Source organism: Elgaria multicarinata, chromosome 22, assembly GCF_023053635.1.
Source record: "Elgaria multicarinata webbii isolate HBS135686 ecotype San Diego chromosome 22, rElgMul1.1.pri, whole genome shotgun sequence".
Taxonomy (NCBI): domain Eukaryota; kingdom Metazoa; phylum Chordata; class Lepidosauria; order Squamata; family Anguidae; genus Elgaria; species Elgaria multicarinata.
Genome location: NC_086192.1, coordinates 2,801,474 through 2,820,702, shown reverse-complemented (window position 1 = coordinate 2,820,702; position 19,229 = coordinate 2,801,474). Strand labels below are relative to the sequence as shown.

General features: G+C 52.5%; 1 protein-coding gene across 1 annotated transcript in view; it reads right to left on the bottom strand.

The window, feature by feature from the left end:
* Positions 1–1,902: 1,902 nt before the first annotated feature.
* PIGL (phosphatidylinositol glycan anchor biosynthesis class L) overlaps positions 1,903–19,229 on the bottom strand; it is a 40,327-nt gene continuing 23,000 nt past the window's right edge. Inside the window, exons 4-7 of the mRNA XM_063146412.1 lie at positions 15,777–15,844; positions 9,854–9,885; positions 4,683–4,816; positions 1,903–2,820 (exon numbers count right to left, since the gene is read on the bottom strand). Of these exons, the coding sequence (XP_063002482.1) occupies positions 2,722–2,820; positions 4,683–4,816; positions 9,854–9,885; positions 15,777–15,844 (333 nt within the window). The 3' untranslated portion in view covers positions 1,903–2,721. The remainder of the gene's footprint in view (positions 2,821–4,682; positions 4,817–9,853; positions 9,886–15,776; positions 15,845–19,229) is intronic.

The following is a 19,229-nucleotide window of genomic DNA, read 5'->3' as shown; positions in this document are numbered from 1 at the left end:
TCTCTCTCTCTCTCGCTCTCTCTCTCTCCTCTCTCTCTCTCTCTCTCTCTCTCACACACACACACACACACACACACACACATACACACACACACACACCCCTCCAACTCATCCATCTTGGATCACTCAGCAGGAGCGATCCCCGTTCCGACTACATTTAGGAAATAAAGGTTATATTTTTGTAAAAGAAGCTGCTCTTTGCTGCCCTTTCTGCCACCCGTGTAGACTAGCGGAATAGAAACCAGACTGCTCCCTTGAAGGACCTTGGCTTTGATAGACCGAAAAAGATTTAAAAATAAATTTGGAAGCTGCTAGTCCTCATTGTTGCAGCCCAAACAGCCCAAATAGCGCTCCCTCCTCTGGCTCCTTTGGTGAGCGTTATTTGTGCTGCTTGGGCTGCAACAGCGAGGACTAGCAGCTTCCAACTGTATTTTTAAATAATTTCCGCTGGACTCTGTAAGAATTAATTTTCACTGAAGCCTCTGCTGTTTTCAGCAGCTCGTGCAGGGAGATCCTTAACATGTCTAAGGAAAAACAAACTGAAGCTGAATTCAGACAAAACAGAGGTGCTTGCTGTCAAGGGCTCTGACCTAGGTTTGGAGGTGTGTCAGCCAGTTCTGGATGGGGCTACATTCCCCCTGAAAGACTGTGTTCGTAGTTTGGGGGTGCTCCTGGATCCGTCGCTCCAAATGACAGCCCGGATAGATGCGACGGCCAGGAGTGCCTACTATCAGCTTCGGCTGATACGCCAGCTGCGCCCCTTCCTAGAGTCAGAAGACCTAAAGACGGTCGTGCACACGCTGGTAACCTCAAGGCTTGACTTCTGCAATGCGCTCTACATAGGGCTACCATTGTACCTAGTTCGGAAACTTCAACTAGTTCAAAATATGGCAGCCAGGTTGGTCACCGGTACATCTAGGGGTGAGCATATTACCCCAACATTAAAATCACTCCACTGGCTGCCAATTAGTTTCCGGGCAAAGTACAAAGTGTTGGTCATTACCTTTAAAGCCCTAAATGGTTTGGGTCCAGGTTACCTGTGGGATCACCTTCTCCCATACAGTCCGCCCCGCACACTCAGGTCCTCTGGGGAGAACTTACTTCAGTCAGCTAAAACTAGGCTGGCATCAGTTTCCCAGAGAACCTTTTCTTCTGTCGCCCCCAGATTGTGGAACGGCCTGCCGGAGGAGATTCGTAAAATTAACTCTCTGTGTGATTTTAAGGCAGCTTTAAAGACTAGCCTTTTCCGGCAGGCCTATCCAGATCAATGTAAAATCATGAATTTTTAAGATGTATTGATTCCTGTTCTAATGTTGTTCCCTGCCTCGATCCAAAGGAAGAGGCGGGTAATAAATAAATATATTATTATTATTATTATTATTATTATTATTATTATTGTTATTGTTATTGTTATTGTTATTAGTCAGTACAGGGATTAAGCTATCAAAGAGATGGTGTCCGTTCGTTTCTTTTTGCAAGGGCCCGTTTTCACCCAGCGATGATGCCCTGCGCCATGGGCTGCAAACCCTTCCATCCCCCGCTCTTGTCCCCCCGCAGCAGGAGTAGAGACAAACAAGGCAGTTTGGGAAGGGAAGAACAGATCCAGCGTCTCTGGGCTTGGAGGCACCGAGAATGGATGAGGGCGACTGAAGTATAAGCCAAAGGGGAGACCCTGGAAATGCGTAACGTATTCCATCTTCCCCAATCTCCAGATGTGTTGGACTACAGCCTCCAGCCAGTATGGCTGGCTGGGGGGTAATGGGACACGGCCCGACTCAACTGGTGTAGCCCACCAGAGCTCTTCAGCTGCCGAGACGCTGATTAGCTGAGCTTTCGGGACTCCAGGTATCTTCCGCAACATCTCGGGTTTTAAAAACGTGTTTTATTTTTTGGTTGCATTTATATTCCACCCTTCCGCCACGGCGCCACGCGTGGTTCTCCCCCCACCCCGCTACGACTATTTTATCCCTCCCAACAACCCTGCGAGGTAGGTTACGCTGAAAGAGCGTGCAGTTGGCTCAGGGTCACCTGGTGAGGTTCGTGGCTGAGGGGAGATTTGAAATCCGGTCCTAGTCCAACACTCCGACCACTACAACCCCCCTTCCTCCAAAAAGCACAAGGGATAGCGTTAAGCGGCTGCCGTTTCATCTGCGCGACAACCCTGCAAGGTAGGCCAGGCCAAAGAAGTGTAACTGTCCCAAGAGGAGGTTCACAGCCAACAGAAATTTCGAGTGCATTTTCCAAGCTTCCTTCCACATACGTTGCTGAATTTAATTCAGTGTAGTAGCTCCTCAGTGCATAACGCTCTCAGTCATTGTTTCAAGTCAGCATGCTTTCTTTTCTTTTTTTTAAGAAAGGAGATATTTTAAATATTTACAAAGTGCCCTGGTACACTCGCTTGGGATAGCTCTTCCCCCACCTGGTTTTTTTTTGGGGGGGTACGATATACACCGTCGTTAGTTTTCTGGGCTTCTGTCAATACAGCAAAAACATAACTGGTGGAATCTGGGTATCAGGTGGAGGGGAAACGCTGCACAGCCACACGGGAGAACTTGCACAGCCGGGTCGGCTGTGTGGTGGCAGCTCCCCAGCCGTTGGTGTAGGTCAGTCTGGAGCGGCCGCTGTCCCGTTCCTCAGCTCGGCGAGGTCTCGGAGGAACGCCACGCCTCTCGCGAAGCCACCGAATCGCCCCCGATGCCTTGAGCGAAGGCCCTTTTCCCGTCAGAGGAAGCGGAGGGAGTTGATCACCATGTAGCGAGAGAAGAATAGGTACAGGCGGCGGAACCACAGGAGCTGGCTGCGGTGGGACCACATGGCTTTCTGGAGAAGGGCGAGAAACACAACGGGCCCCATTTCAATCTGCCTTGGCTAAGGCCCGGCTCGCGGGACGGGCCTGCGGACGAGGTTTTGTGCCCGTGCGCTGGGACGGTTCCAACTGGGAATAACATCACCGAGTTGGGAGGGACTCAAAGGCCATCTGGGCTCTGGGAACATCACATCCAGACACTGGAGTTGGAGGTAGGGAAGGAAGACTCGGTTACAGGGAAGAGAAGCGTCTCCTAGCTTGGAACGGCAAGGAAGGACGATCTGGGTTTTCCATAGGGGTCAGAAGGCATTACCTAGCTAGGGTTGCTGGATTCAAGGCAGGGCTACTACCCAGGATGGTTGTGTGCTATCTCCAGTATTCGAGGCAGCAAGCCTGTGTGCCCCAGTTGCTGGGGAACATGGGCGGGAGGGTGCTGTTGCACCAGGTCCCGCTTGTTCATCCCTGGCCGATGGCTGGTTGGCCACTGTGCGAACAGAGTGCTGGATGAGATGGACCCTTGGTCTGATCCAGCAGGGCTGCTCTTACGTTCTTCAGTGTTCAACCCCAGGTCTGTGAGCCAAATCTGGCCTGCCTGGGGCCCCAATCTTCCCTTCCCGGGTTCCTCATGTGGCTGCATTGCCCCATTTCCTCTGGCCGTTGGCTGATTTGGGGCAGTTTCCCTCCCGTCCTCAAAGGCTGAAATGCCTCGCTTCCGGCAACCGGTGGGAAGAACTGAAACAGGCCCCTTTTGCCTTTGGCCCCGCCCATCACCGTAACATGCCCCCCGAGAGCGTCTCCTGAATGGAATTTGGGCCCCGGGATGAAAGGGATCTGAGACCCCTGTCCAACGGCATGGGGAGATATAAACGATACACCGCTGACTTTCACAGCCCTACCTGTGGCCTATAGGAGTCCCTGTACCCCCCCCCCAATCCCCTCCTGATGTTCTCGCTCCCCCGCTGCTGCTGTAAAGGCCTGATGGGAGAATCTCCAGCTGACAAACCTCTGCAGATCTGCCTAAACATCCCCAAACCACTGTGGGCCACACACAGAGCAGCGGACGGGCGAATCACCCAGAAGAGGAAACAGACCCCGGTCACTCACATGAACAAGCCAAGCTTTTAGGGGACAGGGCTGTGGTTCAAATTGCGGAGCCCCTGCTTTTCAGGCAGATGGTCACGGGTTCGAAAGCCGCCATCTCCCCAAAAGGACCAGTTAGCCGGTAACGCGGAGGCGCCGTCTGTGTCCAGGGCCGTGGAGACCCGGAGAAGACCACGCTCGGCTAGAACAGCTGATGGTCTCTTTCATTACAAGGCGGTTTTCTATGCTCCTGTTTGAATCAGCCCTTTATTCAGAACCATGAGGACTGGAACCTTACTTGGTTTTAAAAGGGAAGGGCTGCAAGCTCAGCGGCTGAGGAGGCAACTTCTCGGGGGAGGGGGGATTCCGCACAGCAGTGCGCCGCGTCCCTTGGCTACGTTGGCCCGGGCGGATAGGACTTGTGGGTCAAATGAACCGGTTGCCCACCCCTGCTGCAGAGGCTATCACATTATCTGTCCTTAAACTCTGAGCCAGAGCAAAGCCCATTTCACCGAGCGTATCCCCCACAGGGAAACCTCGTACGGCACAAATCGAGAACAGCTAGTCTCCCCCACATCCGAGAACGGCGTAGGGATTATGGCGACGGAGCTGTACAGGCTGCGTTCCCCTCCGGGATGTGGCAGACCAGACTTTGCGGAAGAGGCCTGGGGCGAGGGGGAGACGGACATGAATATATTTATCCAGAGCAGCCTGTCCCAGCACAGCGAGAGACATCCAGAATTCACATCTCGCGACTGGAGCGGGGAAGGAAGGCCGGATGCCCTCTGGCTCTCACCTGTGCCAGTTCAGCCTCTTCTTCTGTCAGCACAAAGAGAACGTCTTGGCCCTGCAGACAGCTGATGGGGGCGTCCAGGATGGAGATATACTTCCGGAAAAGGTTAACCGTCTCCAGGGTAAGGACCCGACAGCCTGCGGCAGAGGAGCGTAAAGACTGGCGAGTTCCGACGCAAGTTTACTCAAAAGCAAGCACAACTATGTCTCTTGGGTTAAGTGGGCATAAAACTGCAGCCTTAGATTTGAAAACCATTTATCATCATTATCAATGATGCTTGATTCACCTCCATGAAGGCTCCTCCTCCCTCAACTGTCACCAAGAGCAGCCATCCCAGCAGGCTGTAGGGGCTGAGAGGGGGAAGAAGATATTTTTTCCTCTTCCCTCCTCATTCCTTTTTCCTTGTGTGTTGTGTTTTCCTAGATTGTAAGACAACAGGGCAAGTCTGTCTGGTTTTACTGATTATATGTACGTCACTCCAGGAGCCTTTTTGGGTTGAGGAATGGGATTTAAAAAAATACTTCAAATAAATAAAATGAACATTATTATTCCAACAGCTTTCTGTAGCACATATATTCAGGAGTAAGCTCCATTGAGTTCTATTTCCTTTTTTCTAAGATCTATAGCCTGTACCTTCAGGGTCAATTGGCAATCCCAGGATGACTTGTCAAAAACAGTAGAACACAAACACACACACAGGACAGAACATATATAAAAAAAGTTAAAAAAAAAAAACAGTTGTGCAACAGCGCAATGCAGAAGATAATAATACCTCCACAGTCCATCTGGACTTTCTCCCTAGTAATTGTGTCCAGGATGGCCGCCGCTGTGCTTTGATTTCGGCTATTTTAATGCTCCTAAATTATTTGATGCCAGTCTTACTGGTGCGGCTAATTCTGAGCACCGCGAGATGAGCGTGTTTTACCATTTTCAGTGCAATTTGTTTTATTTTATGTCACACTCCTGCTTTGATCATGTATAAACAGGATAGAAATAAACGGAAAACAATGTCAGAATAAGAGGAAGCTTCGTCTCCAGCTTTTCCATGCAGGATGTTTTGGGTGGATAAAGTAATTAACAGCGCAATTCTAAACATGTCTACTCAGATGTAAGCCCCCTTGAGTATAGCATACACCAGGAGCAGGCAGAAAGTCAGTTTCCAGATGACTGGGACATCAGCTCCCAGCATTCTTGTTCATTCGCTATGCTTGCAAGGGCTTCTGGGAGTTGGAGTCCCAAAAATCTGGAGGTGTCCCTTTCATACACCTTTTATCTGATAGTAAGTCCCATTGAACCCAATGGGGTTTAATTCTGAGCACACTGCAGAGGACGGTTAAAATACAATCTAACAAAGTAAACCAGCAACAGTAAATAGCAGCAAACAGCAGATAAACATTAAAAACGATAAAGAGTTGTTATCTCAAGCAGTCAAAAGCCTGGTAGAAGAGAAAGGACTTTGCCCTGGGACAGAAAGCCGACCGAGAGAAGGGCGGTGGGAAAGTAGGATAATGGAGAGGAATGGGTTAGGCACCGGGGGCACGAATGGAAGAAATGATGAGGCCCCAGAGCTGTGGTGGCGACAGGGGAATTCGTTCCTGGCTCTGCTGGGGGTCAGCGAGCTTCCCCAGGCACCCACAGAGGTGCCTGGAAGCAGAGCGCCGTGGCCTTGGGCTGCTGCACCCTGCCAGGAAAAGTGCACGTCCGCGTCATAAAGGGACAGCCCCGCCAGGTGGTGCTGTCCAACCCCAAATGCCGATGGCGAAACCTGAACCAGGGACATGGGTTCAAAGTTCGTTTCTGTTGGGTTTGGGATGGACTTCGCCAACAACCGTAACGTTCTCCATATACAGGACAAAAAGAAGGAGAGGTGAAGAACGCGCGTTTAGTCAGAAAAAAGTCCTACGACTGCATAGGATTGGGCCCTAATACAAAGGGAACGTGGGAGAAAAGGACACGGATAGACCCGTTCATCCACTCCCAGCCCTTTTGGCTCCCAAAAGACTGGCTTTGAACCCCTGTGAATTAGGGATACCACCTCTTAGTTTTCCTGACGGGCATCTCATCTTTAAAAGCTACCTGGAAGGCAGGTACATCATAGTACAGCTCCATGCTGGGAACACTGGTACCTATTAAATTGGGCCAGTGCAGGAGGGTGAGCATTTCGTCCGGCTCGCTATTTGAGAAGGGTTTCCCAAAATTTGCGAATGTCTTCATCGATGGGACGAAGAGAACTGGAGATTGTTTTTAAAGGATTCGGATGTGGCAGAGAGCAAAACTGACAGAAGGGTCTGTCCCTAGGTGACGGGACGCTTGTGGGGCATCCGACTCTCTGGGAGGGCAGGCAGGGCGTAACCAGCCTTGAGATTGATAGCTCACTTTTCCCCCTTCGAAGCAGGATTTGAGGTGGAGCGAGAGAGGTCGGAGCCAGGGAAAAGCGGAGCTGTGAGACACGGGCAATAGGCAATGTTCTTTTCCTCTACTCTTGGAGAAAGAGAGAGAGAGAGAGGAAAAGGAAAGAAACAGCAAAAATCCCACAGACACCTTATCATCCTGCCCAGATCAGAGAGGGCTTTCTCATTTGCCCACCTGTGAGAGCAATCAGGTGGGTGATCACACGAGACGGGACCTTCTCTGCAGTGGCCCCACACATTTGGAACAAACTCCCATCGGAGGTCCGCCATGCACCATCCTTGCAGGCTTTTAAGAAGGCCTTGAAAACATGGTACTTTTACTGCGGCCTTCTCACGACGAGAGCTGTTATTCCTTGCTGTGGCTATTAGGGTTCTTGCTGGTTTTATTGCCTGCTTTTATTGTTTTTAACGGCGATTTTATTGTGTTTATGTTTTTGTTACTGCTTTTAATATTTCAATTGTTTTTATGTGCTTTATTTGTTGAAAGCCGCCTTGTGAGGGCTCCTGCCCCGACAGGCAGGGCAAGAAAAGTTTTTAAATCAATCAAATTGATTTAAGATTGCTGGTTAAACTGGAGAAATGCCGGTGTGTCCTGTTAGTTTTGTATTTTCACCTGTACGGGTTTTAGAACTGTAATAAAGTCACCGACTAACTGTAGCGTCCATTTTTTTGCAGTGCCCACGGCCGCACGGGACAGCCCAGACGCGCTGTCGGGTTTGCAGGCCCAGCCCCCCATTTAACAGCCGAGCGAGCAGGTGGCCCCTGCACCTTTCCGGCCGCCGTCCAAGCCCTGACATCGTCGGCTTTAAGCCCTTCTGACGTGACGGCCCCTCAAGCCTGCCAGATCGAATTAAGACGCACTGCTAGTTGCAGCTATATCTGGAGCAGCTTAGCTTAAGCACCACGGCGGGCGTTTCCCCTGGCCTCGGGAGATCGGGGGTCAGGGAAGGGGTGACATAATCCGAGCCCCGGTGGGCTTTGCGGCGGCGGGAGGATCCCCCTCGGGGGCGGGGGGGGAGGGTGCCTACGTGGAGCCATCCCAGAACATGGCCCAACCCCCGCGGAAGAGAAAAGGTGTTTGCAGGATCTCCAGAGGGAAGAGATCCCGGGGAAATAGACAAATCCACTGAGGGAGAGAGGTGTATTGATGGCTCTGCTGCGATGCAGCCTTCCCCAGCCTAGTCCCTTCCCAGCTGTTGGACTCCAACTCCTATCATTCGCAGCTGGAAAAGGCTGCTTCCCTTCACACCTTGCTTGGAGGCTCCCAACAGATCACGGTGAAGAAACGGGACGCTGGGACAGGTGGATGTTTGGTGCACTCTGCTCTGGCCTGAACTTGCGGGGCGGGGGTGGGGGGCGGGCTTCCATTCTAAGCCCAGTATCTTGTTTCCAAAAGGGGACAGCCAAATATCCTTCCACCTTCCAGGAAGCTCAAGATGAGCTTGAATGTGATAGCCGTCACCTACTGCTTTGACACTCCCCGTTTTTGACACTCTCCTGCAGGAGTGTCCAACCGCAGGCCTGGGAGCCAAATGCTCAGACAGCTACACTCCCATTATCCCCCTGTAAGTTTTATCGTTCTACTGCAGCCCTGGAACAGCAAGTGGCCCCCGGACAATTTTATGCAGCCTCATTTTAATAGCCCCCTGCATGAGGTCAGTCCAAATCGCAAGAACAATCTGTTGCTTCCATGGCAGCCCGCTGGGCAGGAAGGAAGAGAAAGAGAGAAAACGGGGTGTCAGGAAGAGAGAGAAAAAGGGGTGGCAGAAAGAGAGAGAAAAGAGGGTGTCAGAAAGAGAAAAAAGGGGGTGGCAGAAAGAGAGAGAAAAGAGGGTGTCAGAAAGAGAGAAAAAGGGGTGTCAGAAAGAGAGAAAAGAGGGTGTCAGAAAGAGAAAAGGGGGTGTCAGAAAGAGAGAAAAAGGTGTCAGAAAGAGAAAAAGGGGTGTCAGAAAGAGAGAGAAAAGGGTGTCAGAAAGAGAGAAAAAGGGGTGCCAGAAAGAGAGAGAAAAGAGGGTGTGAGAAAGAGAGAAAAGGGGGTGTGAGAGAAAAGAGGGTGTCAGAAGGAGAGAGAAAAAGGGGTGTCAGAAAGAGAGAGAAAAGAGGGTGTCAGAAAGAGAGAAAAGGGGGTGTCAGAGAGAGAAAAAGGGGTGTCAGAGAGAAAAGAGGGTGTCAGAAAGAGAGAAAAAGGGGTGTCAGAAAGAGAGAAAAGAGGGTGTCAGAAAGAGAGAAAAGGGGGTGTCAGAAAGAGAGAAAAGGGGTGTGAGAAAGAGAGAGAAAAGAGGGTGTCAGAAAGAGAGAAAAGGGGGTGTGAGAAAGAGAGAAAAGAGGGTGTCAGAAAGAGAGAAAAGGGGGTGTCAGAAAGAGAGAGAAAAAGGGGTGTCAGAAAGAGAGAAAACGGGGTGGCAGAAAGCGAGAAAACAGGGTGGCAGAAAGAGAGAAAAGGGGTGGCAGAAAAAGAGGAGGAGAAAAAGGGTGACCTCACTCACTTTTGGATCTGGCCCCATCCGCTGCTGACCAATTACCTGCGCTGGAATGCAGCCCTTGACAGAGCCCACCCTGATTCTATTGCTTCAATAGGAATCGCTGTTTGGTTGGGGCCTGCGAGGGCCCCGTTAGGTCCAAAGATGAAGGACAGGAACCATGGTACAAGCCGGCATTCACCCCAGGACGTCAACGCCGCCTAAGGGAGGGGGCGGGGAGAGCGACAGCACAACTTGGCGCGCCACCTGGGGGAATACGTTTGCGGCGGGCCTCATAACATACCTTCCGGAAGGTTCCCCTCTGTGTGCAGGTACCTGTGGAAGACCAACAGAGCACAAACATCAGTTGACATGCCGTGGGGCTGACCCCGCCCGACCCTGAATGCTCAGGATGGGGATATTTGGTACAAAGTCCATCTCTCTTCAAGGGAGGTGATTACGTCAGACTTGGTACCATTCCAGCTGGGGAAAATAGGCGTTGTAATCCAACATATCGGGAAGGAACCAGGTTGTGGGAGGGTGCATGGGCAGAAACGTCCTAATGCTAAGACGGATTTACCCCATTGGAACCTTCCGGACCGAACACAGAGTTGGACGCAATACGCAATCGAATTCTGTACCTGTCTGCGCGCCTAACGTGATTCGTGGGCCAAAACACAAATGCGTCCGACAGCATGAAAAAAACAGGCACTGTTGAAAAACGCGCCCAGATGTGTTTTAATCAAGGGGAGAAGAACGCACACGTTTCAAAGAGGGGCGCAACTTCGGGGAAACACGCACGGGTTTTTTGCGCAAAACGAGACAACCACAAAATTTGCTGTCTAATGTGGGCGTAAATCCACAAAACTCACCTGGTGCTAATTCGCACATCCCTCGCACCGTCCACCTCGGGAGGTGGTGGGTTCCCCCACGCCGGAGGCATTTAATCGGAGGCTGAGTGGGTTGCCCCACACCCAGCATGTTCTTAAGCATGTACTCTTCATATTTTTCTAATTCATTCAGCAGCTCAGTCATCTCACAGAGCACTGTGAGTTTGCATCCATTGTGGTGACACCAAGAGGATGGAGCACTTAGGGTTCCTTTGAGTTGGCCACAGAAGACCACTGTTCTACTGGTGGCCAGCAGGGGGCATCCTCCTCAAAGCGAACCTTTTCCCTCGTACATGTAAAGCGTTACACAACGCTGCCTGTTGCCTAAAAGGACGTATGTGAGCGTATGTAGGCCCATGTTTCTGTTACCTAACCCCCCCTGAAAAGTGGAACGCGATTCTTGTTGCCTCGTCCCTCCGGGGTGCCTTGTCAGACCCGGGCCACGGGGCGGACGGTGTGCCGCTGGAGCAAGACCAAAGCCAGGGGTGGGCGGCAGCTGCGTCCCGCCAACGCCAACGCAGACCCCGAGCCGAGGGCCGGCAATCTATTCAGCTTGCTCTTGAGGAGCGAGGATTAACCGCAGGGGCAGAAAAACAGCTCATGGATAGTCAAAATGTTATGTTCTAATGCAAAGCCAGCCCTCTCCAGTGGGGGAGGCCTTGCTTTGCAAGGTTCGATCCCCGGCGTCTTCAGGTAGGGCTGGGGAAAATGCCCGCCTGACATCCTGGAGAGCCGTTGCTGCTGGCCAGTGTTGACAATACTGGGCTAGATGGACCCGGGGTCTTACTCAGTAGAACGCACTTTCCTATGTTCCTAATCTGACTACAACTCCCATCATCCCCAGCTAGCGTGCTGTAGCCCAACGCATTTGGGGAACAGTTGAGATTGGAGGATTGAACGGAGCAGATTTGTAGCCGGGGTGGGAAATGTGCGGCCCTCCAGACACTGGCGGACTACAATTCCCATCAGTGACGCATGCATGATGGGACTTGCACTCCCATATCGACGGGAAGACCACACGTTCGTCATCCCTGATTTATGCCCCCTCGGCCATTGCCCGCCTGCTCGCACGCTGCTTTCGCTTGGAAATAAAAATGGCAAGGCTTGACACAGCCCTGATTTGCGGATGTGGCGCTTGACCGCAGGGATGCGCCACCCGTGGGCCGCCCGCAACCCCCCCCCCGAGGCCTCGGAAGGCCACTAAGCCAAACACATCACAACTGTGAAGGTGGGTGTTGAGGAGGGGTCAGAGGTTGTGCAGGGTTTTTTGCTGGGTTGGATCCCTGCTTTGGATGGGACGGGTCCCAGGTTCAAATCCTGCATGAGCTCTGTCTGAGCAGAGAGAGCGGCTCGACTTTTGGGGAAGGCCCGTTGCTCGGTGGCAGGACAAGGTCCCGAGTTTGATTCCTGCCATCTCCAGTTGAAAGGAGGAACCGGTGCAGCCTGACCTGTGTCTGTGGAAAATCAGATTTTTCTGTTTGGCGTATTTATATCCTCCTTCCCTCGAAGGAACCTAAGGCAGCGTACATAATCCTCCTCCTCTCCATTTAATCCTCACAACAACAACAACCCTGTGAGGGAGGTTGGGTTGAGAGTCCGCGACCGGCCCAAAGTCACCCAGGTCGCTTTCACGGCTGAGTGGAGACTCGAACCCGACTCCCAGTCCAACGCTCTAATCGCTGCGCCACACTGGCTCTATTTAGGATCATGAGGACTGGGATCTTTAATTTGGAAATGCAGGGCTACAGCTCGGCAGCAGAGCCCCTGCTTTGCACGTGGAGGGTCCCGGATTCAGTCCTGGGCGCTTCCACTTCAGAGCCTGAAAAAGCCCTGCGTGAGACCCTGGTGCGAGAGCCGCGGCCACTCAGGGCCGACAATGCTGGGCTGGCTGGCTCCCTAGACGCCTCCCTGTGGCTGCTGCCTCTGGGGTGTTGCCCTGAAGTGGGAGCCCCAGGGCAGGACACATCAAAACCGGCCCGCAGGGAAGGAATCCTACGGCGGGGAGAAGACCCCTCCCCAAAGCCTTCAGCCCTTTCTCTTCTTAGGACTATAGATGGGAAGGAAGCTCCGTTAGGTCCGCAAACACACGGACGAGAAGCTGGCAAGGGGGAGGGAGAGAGCGAGGGGGCGCTTAAGCCCTTTCCCCCCTCCCCCAGCCCGTCCTCGGGGCCTGCCAGCGACAAGAACGCCTTCGCCTTGGCCCCCCTCCAACGAGGGGAGAGGTTACGGCAGAGCCGCCTTGCCATTTTGGGAGCGTTTGTTTGGAAGAGGCTGCAACGCGCGGCGAGGCCTGGCTCGTCAAGAAAAGGAGACCGGGGTGGGGGGAGGATTTGGCAGACGGGCTTGAAACGGGAGGGGGGGGGAATATGTCCGCGGGATCCTCCTCACCACCCCCACCCCCGTACGATTAAGCAAAGCAAGGCCTATGCAGAACCTGGCCAATTATTATTCCCAGCAACAGCGGCTCTCCAGTAACAATAATCTTTTCCATCAGCTGCTACTGTTCTTAACCGGAGAATCCGGGGGTTGAACCCGGGGCCAAGCTGCTGTCTCTCCCTGCAGCGTTGTAGCTGGTTAATTTTAGACCCTGGACTTTAGGAAGTCGTGGCCCCCTCCCCTTCAGAAGGCCAGGTGCAGGGCTTCAGCAGTGAAGCGGCCGGCAAGCGTTTCCTGCCCCCTCCCATCCTTTGGAATTGCTTCTGTGGAGGGACGCACCAGAATTCCATTCCTGTCCTTAAATCGTGTGGACGTGTCCCATTCGCAATCGCGGACGTGAGCGGAAAGGCAGCTCTCAGGGAATTTCGCGGATTTGTTTCAAAAGCGCGCAGCAGCGCAACTTCACGCTTCTGAAAAGGCGTGCCTGCACAGCTGCGCAAATGCACATTGCCGCCCCCCCCCCCCCCGCAAACCCACATTTTCATTTAGCCTAGGAGGAGAAGTGCATATTTTTAAAAGACAATGCGTACTGTTTTAAAAATGCACATTTCCCCGAATCAAAATTGCACGTTTTCCCAATCGGGGGAAAAGAGATGCTTAGGTTTGAGAATGCAAACAAGGCCAAATGAGGAATGTCCTACTTCTGCCTACTTTATATGTTAGAGAGCCAGGATGGTGTAGTGGTTAGAGCGCTGGACTGGGACTCCGGAGATCTGGGTTCTAGTCCCCCATTTAGCCATGGAAACTCTCTGGGTGACTTTGGGCCAGCCCCTGACTCTCAGGCTAGCCTACCTCACAGGGTTGTTGTGAGAATAAAACGGAGAGGAGGAAGACCACGTAAGACGCCTTGAACCCCTTGGTGTAAAAGCTGGACATAAATGTAACAAACAACTATTTTATTGTTTTACTCTGTACAGCACCATGTACACTGATGGTGATAAATAAATAAATAAATAAATAAAAGGGGTCCAAAGCAGAGAGGGCCAATCTGGACCTCCAAAGCCCGGTTCCGGAGTGGATTGGGGGAGCTCGGGATAGGCAAAAAGCGGATCAGAATGGTCCGAAGCGATTCGCACCATTCCGAAGCTTCGGAGCCAGGTAAGCCCCCCTCCCCGCTCCCCAATTACCTGGCTCCCCCATCTGCCGCAGTGCATGCAGCGGCTTCAGCTGCTGCCCAGGCTGGGTGGCAGTCGAAGCTGCTGCACGGACTGTGGCGGCGGTGGACGATGGAGCCAGGGAAGTGGTGGAGGGCGGAGAGGGGCTTACCTGGCTCCGCTGCCCGCCGCCGCCACAGTCTGTGCAGTGGTGGGCGGCGGACCCAGGGAAGGGGGAAGGGGGGCTTATTCGGCCCCCATTTTATCCTTTCCCCACTTACCTGCCATTACTGCAATGCGTTATATGTGGGGCTGCCTTTGAAAACGGTCCGGAAGCTTCAGCTGGTACAAAATAGGGCAGCCTGTTTACTAACAGGGACTGGCCGGCGAGATCGCATCACGCCAGTCCTTTTACAACTTCATCGTTTGCCAGTCCAGGTCCGGGCCCGATTCAAAGTGCTGGTATTGACATTTAAAGCCCTAAACGGTTTGGGGCCAGGTTATTTGAAGGAACGCCTCCTCCCATATGTACCTGCCCGGACCTTAAGATCATCTACAGGGGCCCTTCTCCGTGAGCCCCTGCCGAAGGAAGTGAGGCAGGTGGCTACTAGGAGGAGGGCTTTCTCCGCTGTGGCACCCCGGCTGTGGAATGAGCTCCCCAGAGAGGTCCGCCTGGCGCCTACACTGTACTGCTTTTGTCGCCAGCTGAAGACCTTTTTATTCTCTCAGTATTTTAACACTTAATTTTAACTTAAATTTAAATTTTACTGTTTTAATTCTGTATTTTAATCTTATAATCAACTTTGCTGTGTGGTTTTATCCTGGTTGCGCTTTTTATACTGTATTTCGTAATTGTGTTTTTAACCTGTTGGATGTTTTTTGTGGTTTTAATTTTTGTGAACCGCCCAGAGAGCTTCGGCTATTGGGCGGTATAAAAATGTAATAAATAAATAAATAAATAAGTGGGGAGGGGGGGGAAATGGCATCTGAATATCAATCCAGACCTCCAGATCTCGCTTCGGATCCAGTTCCAGAGCGGATCGGGGGAGGCCCGGATCGATCCGAACCGGATCGGGATCCGAAGCGGTTCGGGGAGGGCATGCACAGCCCTAGCAAACAAACAAAGGACTGGTTTCACCAGGGATGCAAGAATTTGCCTCTCGTTTTTGTCCATCTGGGCCAGTATTTCCTCCTCAGGCAGAAAAGGATCTTCACGATCGCCCTGAGATCCTTTTATAACTGCAGATGGCGACACTGTCAGCCTCACCTTACCTCGCAAGGTCGTTGTGAGGATAAGGTGGCGAGGAGGAGGGCCATATAACCCTCTTTGGTAGAGGGGGGGAAAGGCAGGGTAGAAACTGTAAAAATAAAAACTGGAACAGCGACAAAAATGTTGGCCCGCCCCAATGAAAAATAGACTCTGGGCACGTGCAGTTTTGCAGTTTAAGCTCGTTTCAATCACTGCACCGTCTTGGCTACAGGAAGGAAACGGAGTTTGCTTCGGCCGCCCTTAGCAGCTGCCGCTGTCCGGGTGGTCGTTCGGAGCCTCCTTGAGGCCACGTGTGTTGGCTCCAAGGTCCAACCCCAACCGCGTCAAGCTGCCTTATACTGAGACAGAGCATTCGTTCATCTAGACCAGTAGCGTCAACACTGACCGGCAGCATCTCCGCATGACAGAGAAGAACCTCCTGCACGCAAGGGAATACCCTTGCTACCCGTAGACTCAGGCCCAGAACGTAGCGTTGGGCACGTCGTTCAGAGTTCACCTGGGACGGAATTCGGCCTCGGGTCCCGGGCTCAACCGTACCTGACCGCAGCGTAGAGCGACCGGTGGTTGGTGTGGCCGCTCACTCCTCCGGCGTCGAAGGTCACGACCTGAAGGGGGAGGACCACAAAAAAGACCGGGAAAAGGGTAAGACCGTGTTTTTATTCCTGTTGAGAGTGGCCTGCAATAAGTTACATGATATGCAACGTTTCCAAGAAATAAAATAAATGAAGCCCGTCGAGGCTGGGGCAGGAAGCGCCCTGAAACGACACGTCTGGAAGGATTCGATTTCAGGGCATCTCGTGTGTGCTTTCGGGGTGTTTGATCTTGAACGCCTGATTGGGTGCAGTGATTTAATTCTAGATTAATAAAGGTTTTTTTTTTTGAGGGGTGGAGTTAAAAGCAACAACAGGGAAAACAAAACAGAAAGCAACCCTAAAATGATGGGGAAATTGTGGCAGAAGACGAGAGATTAAAAACCACTAATCAGGTTGGTAGGGAACAAAAGCGAAGGCCGGCTGAAATGACATTTGACCAACCAAGAGGGAAGGAGTGAGGAAAGGAGGAGGCCCTCCCTGTGGGGGAGTTGTGAAAACCGGGAGCCACAGCTGAGAAGGCCCTGACCCCTTGTCAACATCGACTGTGCTGCAGACGGTGGCAGAGAACAGGGTCTCCACAGACGTGTAGGACTGGGGGGGGCATTGTATCCCAAACTTTTTAGGGTCAACCCCAATGTGTCCAAACTACAGGCCTGGCTGGTCTCCTCGTCCTAGAAAACCGCCAACTCTTTGCTGTGCGAGCCACCGGGCTGTATTTTTCGTCTATGTTACCGCCTGCAGGATCCTGACGTGGCCTGCCCTGCCTCAGCCTGCAGGACCAGAGGCGGGGAAAGGGGATGTGGCCCACCCCACAGCCTGACAGCTAGTCGGGGAAGCTAGTCAGGGGCTATGAAGCTCATCCCGAGAAGAGGCGCTTTTCTCGACAGGCCTCCAAAACGGCCTTCGGATTCCTCTTTCGGGGGAGAAACAGCCATGCAAAACACGGCCCCCGAGCCCCTGCACCCGTCAGCAACGGAACTATCGCCCCCACTACGTGCCGAAGGGCGGCAGCCACGAGCGTTGCTGTTTGGAGAGCTGAGGTGGTAGCAAAAGCCTCCCCCTTGCCGGGCCGGTTTGACGCCTCGAAGCTGTGCTGTCTGGGCTTCTCCCAACTGGGTCCTGGTTGCACAAGCAGGCGCCCGGAGGCGCTGGAGGAAAGGTTGGAGAGGGAGGATCAAAGGACTGCTCCCCGCGGTTTCTCTGCCCTGCCAAGAGGCAGAACGTCTCTGTGTGTGTGTGAGTGTGAGGAGGGAGGAGAGAAGCCCAAAGAGCCCAAGACAACTGGGCCACATGAGGAGACAGTGGGTCACTGTCTCGCAGCACCGGGGCGACTCGCTGATTTCATGGGATGGCTCACAAAGAAGCAAAGCAGCCTTCGCCCCCCCACCCCCTCTAGGTGTGTTGGACTGCAACTCCCAGCATCCCCTGGCGAGGGGATGCTGGGAGTTGTAGTCCAACACACCTGGGGGGCGTGTGCGCAAATGCTGGAGCAAAGTTGCTTCCTTTAATACAACAACGAACCGATGGGAAGGGCCTCTGATCCCTTATCACCAACTTCCACACACTGGTGCCCTCCAGATCGCTTGGACTCCAGTTTCCAGCATCCCCCAGCCAAGATCCTGGGAATTGCAGTCCAAAACCACCGGGCTGGGGAAGGCTGAACAAGGTAGATCTCCCTTGGGGCGGGGCGGGGCGGGGTGTTCAACAGTCCTGTAACAGCATCCGAAAGCCCCGCCTGTTAATACTGCATTTCCAGGGTCACGTGCCAATGGTTTCCACTTAGGGAGCTCAACATCCAGAAAGGTTTTAGCTCAGGTGTGGGGAACCTGAGGCCCACGGGCTAAAACTGCCCCCCACTCCCGTGTCCCAATCGGGCTTTATGGGCTTTCCCGTAAGCAGCCCCTTCCCACAGACCCCCATTCGCTGGGTCACGTCCCCCTGCTCTTGTGCAGTTTCTCCCGCATTCTAAAATGTTGAAATGCCTCCGCAGAGCCGCAGTGACGGGCGGTAAGAACTTAAAGCGACAGTATGTGGGTGGTTTTTAAAAATATTTTGTTCCGCCCACCTAGAGATGTAAAATTTCTGGAAATGTAGAAGCGATGGAAAAAGACAGGTCCCCCCCCCCTGTTTTCCGCCCCCCGGAGAAAAACAGAAAGTTTTGAAAAAAATTGGGGGGGGGGGGAATGCAATATTCACACTTTTTACAGATTGAAAGTCACTTTGTTACTTTAGGAACATAAAATGTAATTACGTACAAGTGGGTTTGGCATAAAATTATCACAGTTGGTATATTAAAAGTACAAAGTATTCAAACAATTATTTCAAATTGAATTTACTTTTTTTTAAAAAAAACAACTCTTTTTTTTTGGTAACAAATGGAGCTACAAGCTCCTGAACTGTAAGGGACACCAGAACTGTACGGAACGGAACCTCTTTGGCTTTGCCAGTTTCTGAGGCGCAGGCAAAAAACAATTTAAAAAAAAAAACCCAGGAGAAACCACCAACATTAGTAACAAAGAAAATTATTTATGTCTTAAAACACTTTATTCATCATGCTAAAATAAAACATTCCATAATCCATTTTTAATTCATTTCTCCCCCCACCCCCATTTTTTTTGGAGGGGAGGGGGAACAAAAAAGGCTTTGGAAAACCCCGGGAAGAAAAACAGATTTTTCCTGAATTTTTCAAGTTTTTTTCCGGGCCTTCACATCTCTACGCCCACCAGTGTAACGTGTCCCCAAGAGCTTCACTGAACCAACATTCGGTTCTCCACCCGAAATAAATTTCCCTCCCCCAGATTAACTGATGCTTTAAACAGCTCACGGGGCGCCTACACAAGCTGCCGTTTTAGAAAACTGGGGAGGGGGCCAGGGTCTGGGGGAGAAACTTTGCTTCTCATGCAAAAGGTCCCAGGGTTCATCCCCCCCCCCCCCCCCGGCATCTCTAGTTTTAATAAGGCTCAAGGCACAGGTGACGGGGGGAACCCTTCCTTGGCTGGGCCTCTGCAGGTGAGTCGATGACGTTAGTTCCGCTGCACCATTTCGGGCGGTTTGTTTTGGATACGAAACCGGCTCCCGAGAAGTGACGAAAGTGGGCCAGGGTCAAAGCTCGCCCCCGGCAGACGGGATCGCCCCCTGCCTGCCTCCGTCACGCTGAAGGAGGCAGGCAGGCCCGACCGGTTCTGGAAGCGAGAGGCGGCGGCGGGGCGGCCTCTCCCGACGGGATGGCTGATTGCGCAACGGCGGCGCTCCCTTTCCAGCACCTGGCCTGCAGTGCGAGCGTCCTGCTTCCCTCGGCCAAGGGGGAAATGGGCCAGGTGGCTCAGCTCAACCTCCCTGTCCGACAGAGGTGTGTGCGTGTGATCTACTCAGGTGTTACCAGGAGAAGGAAAAATCC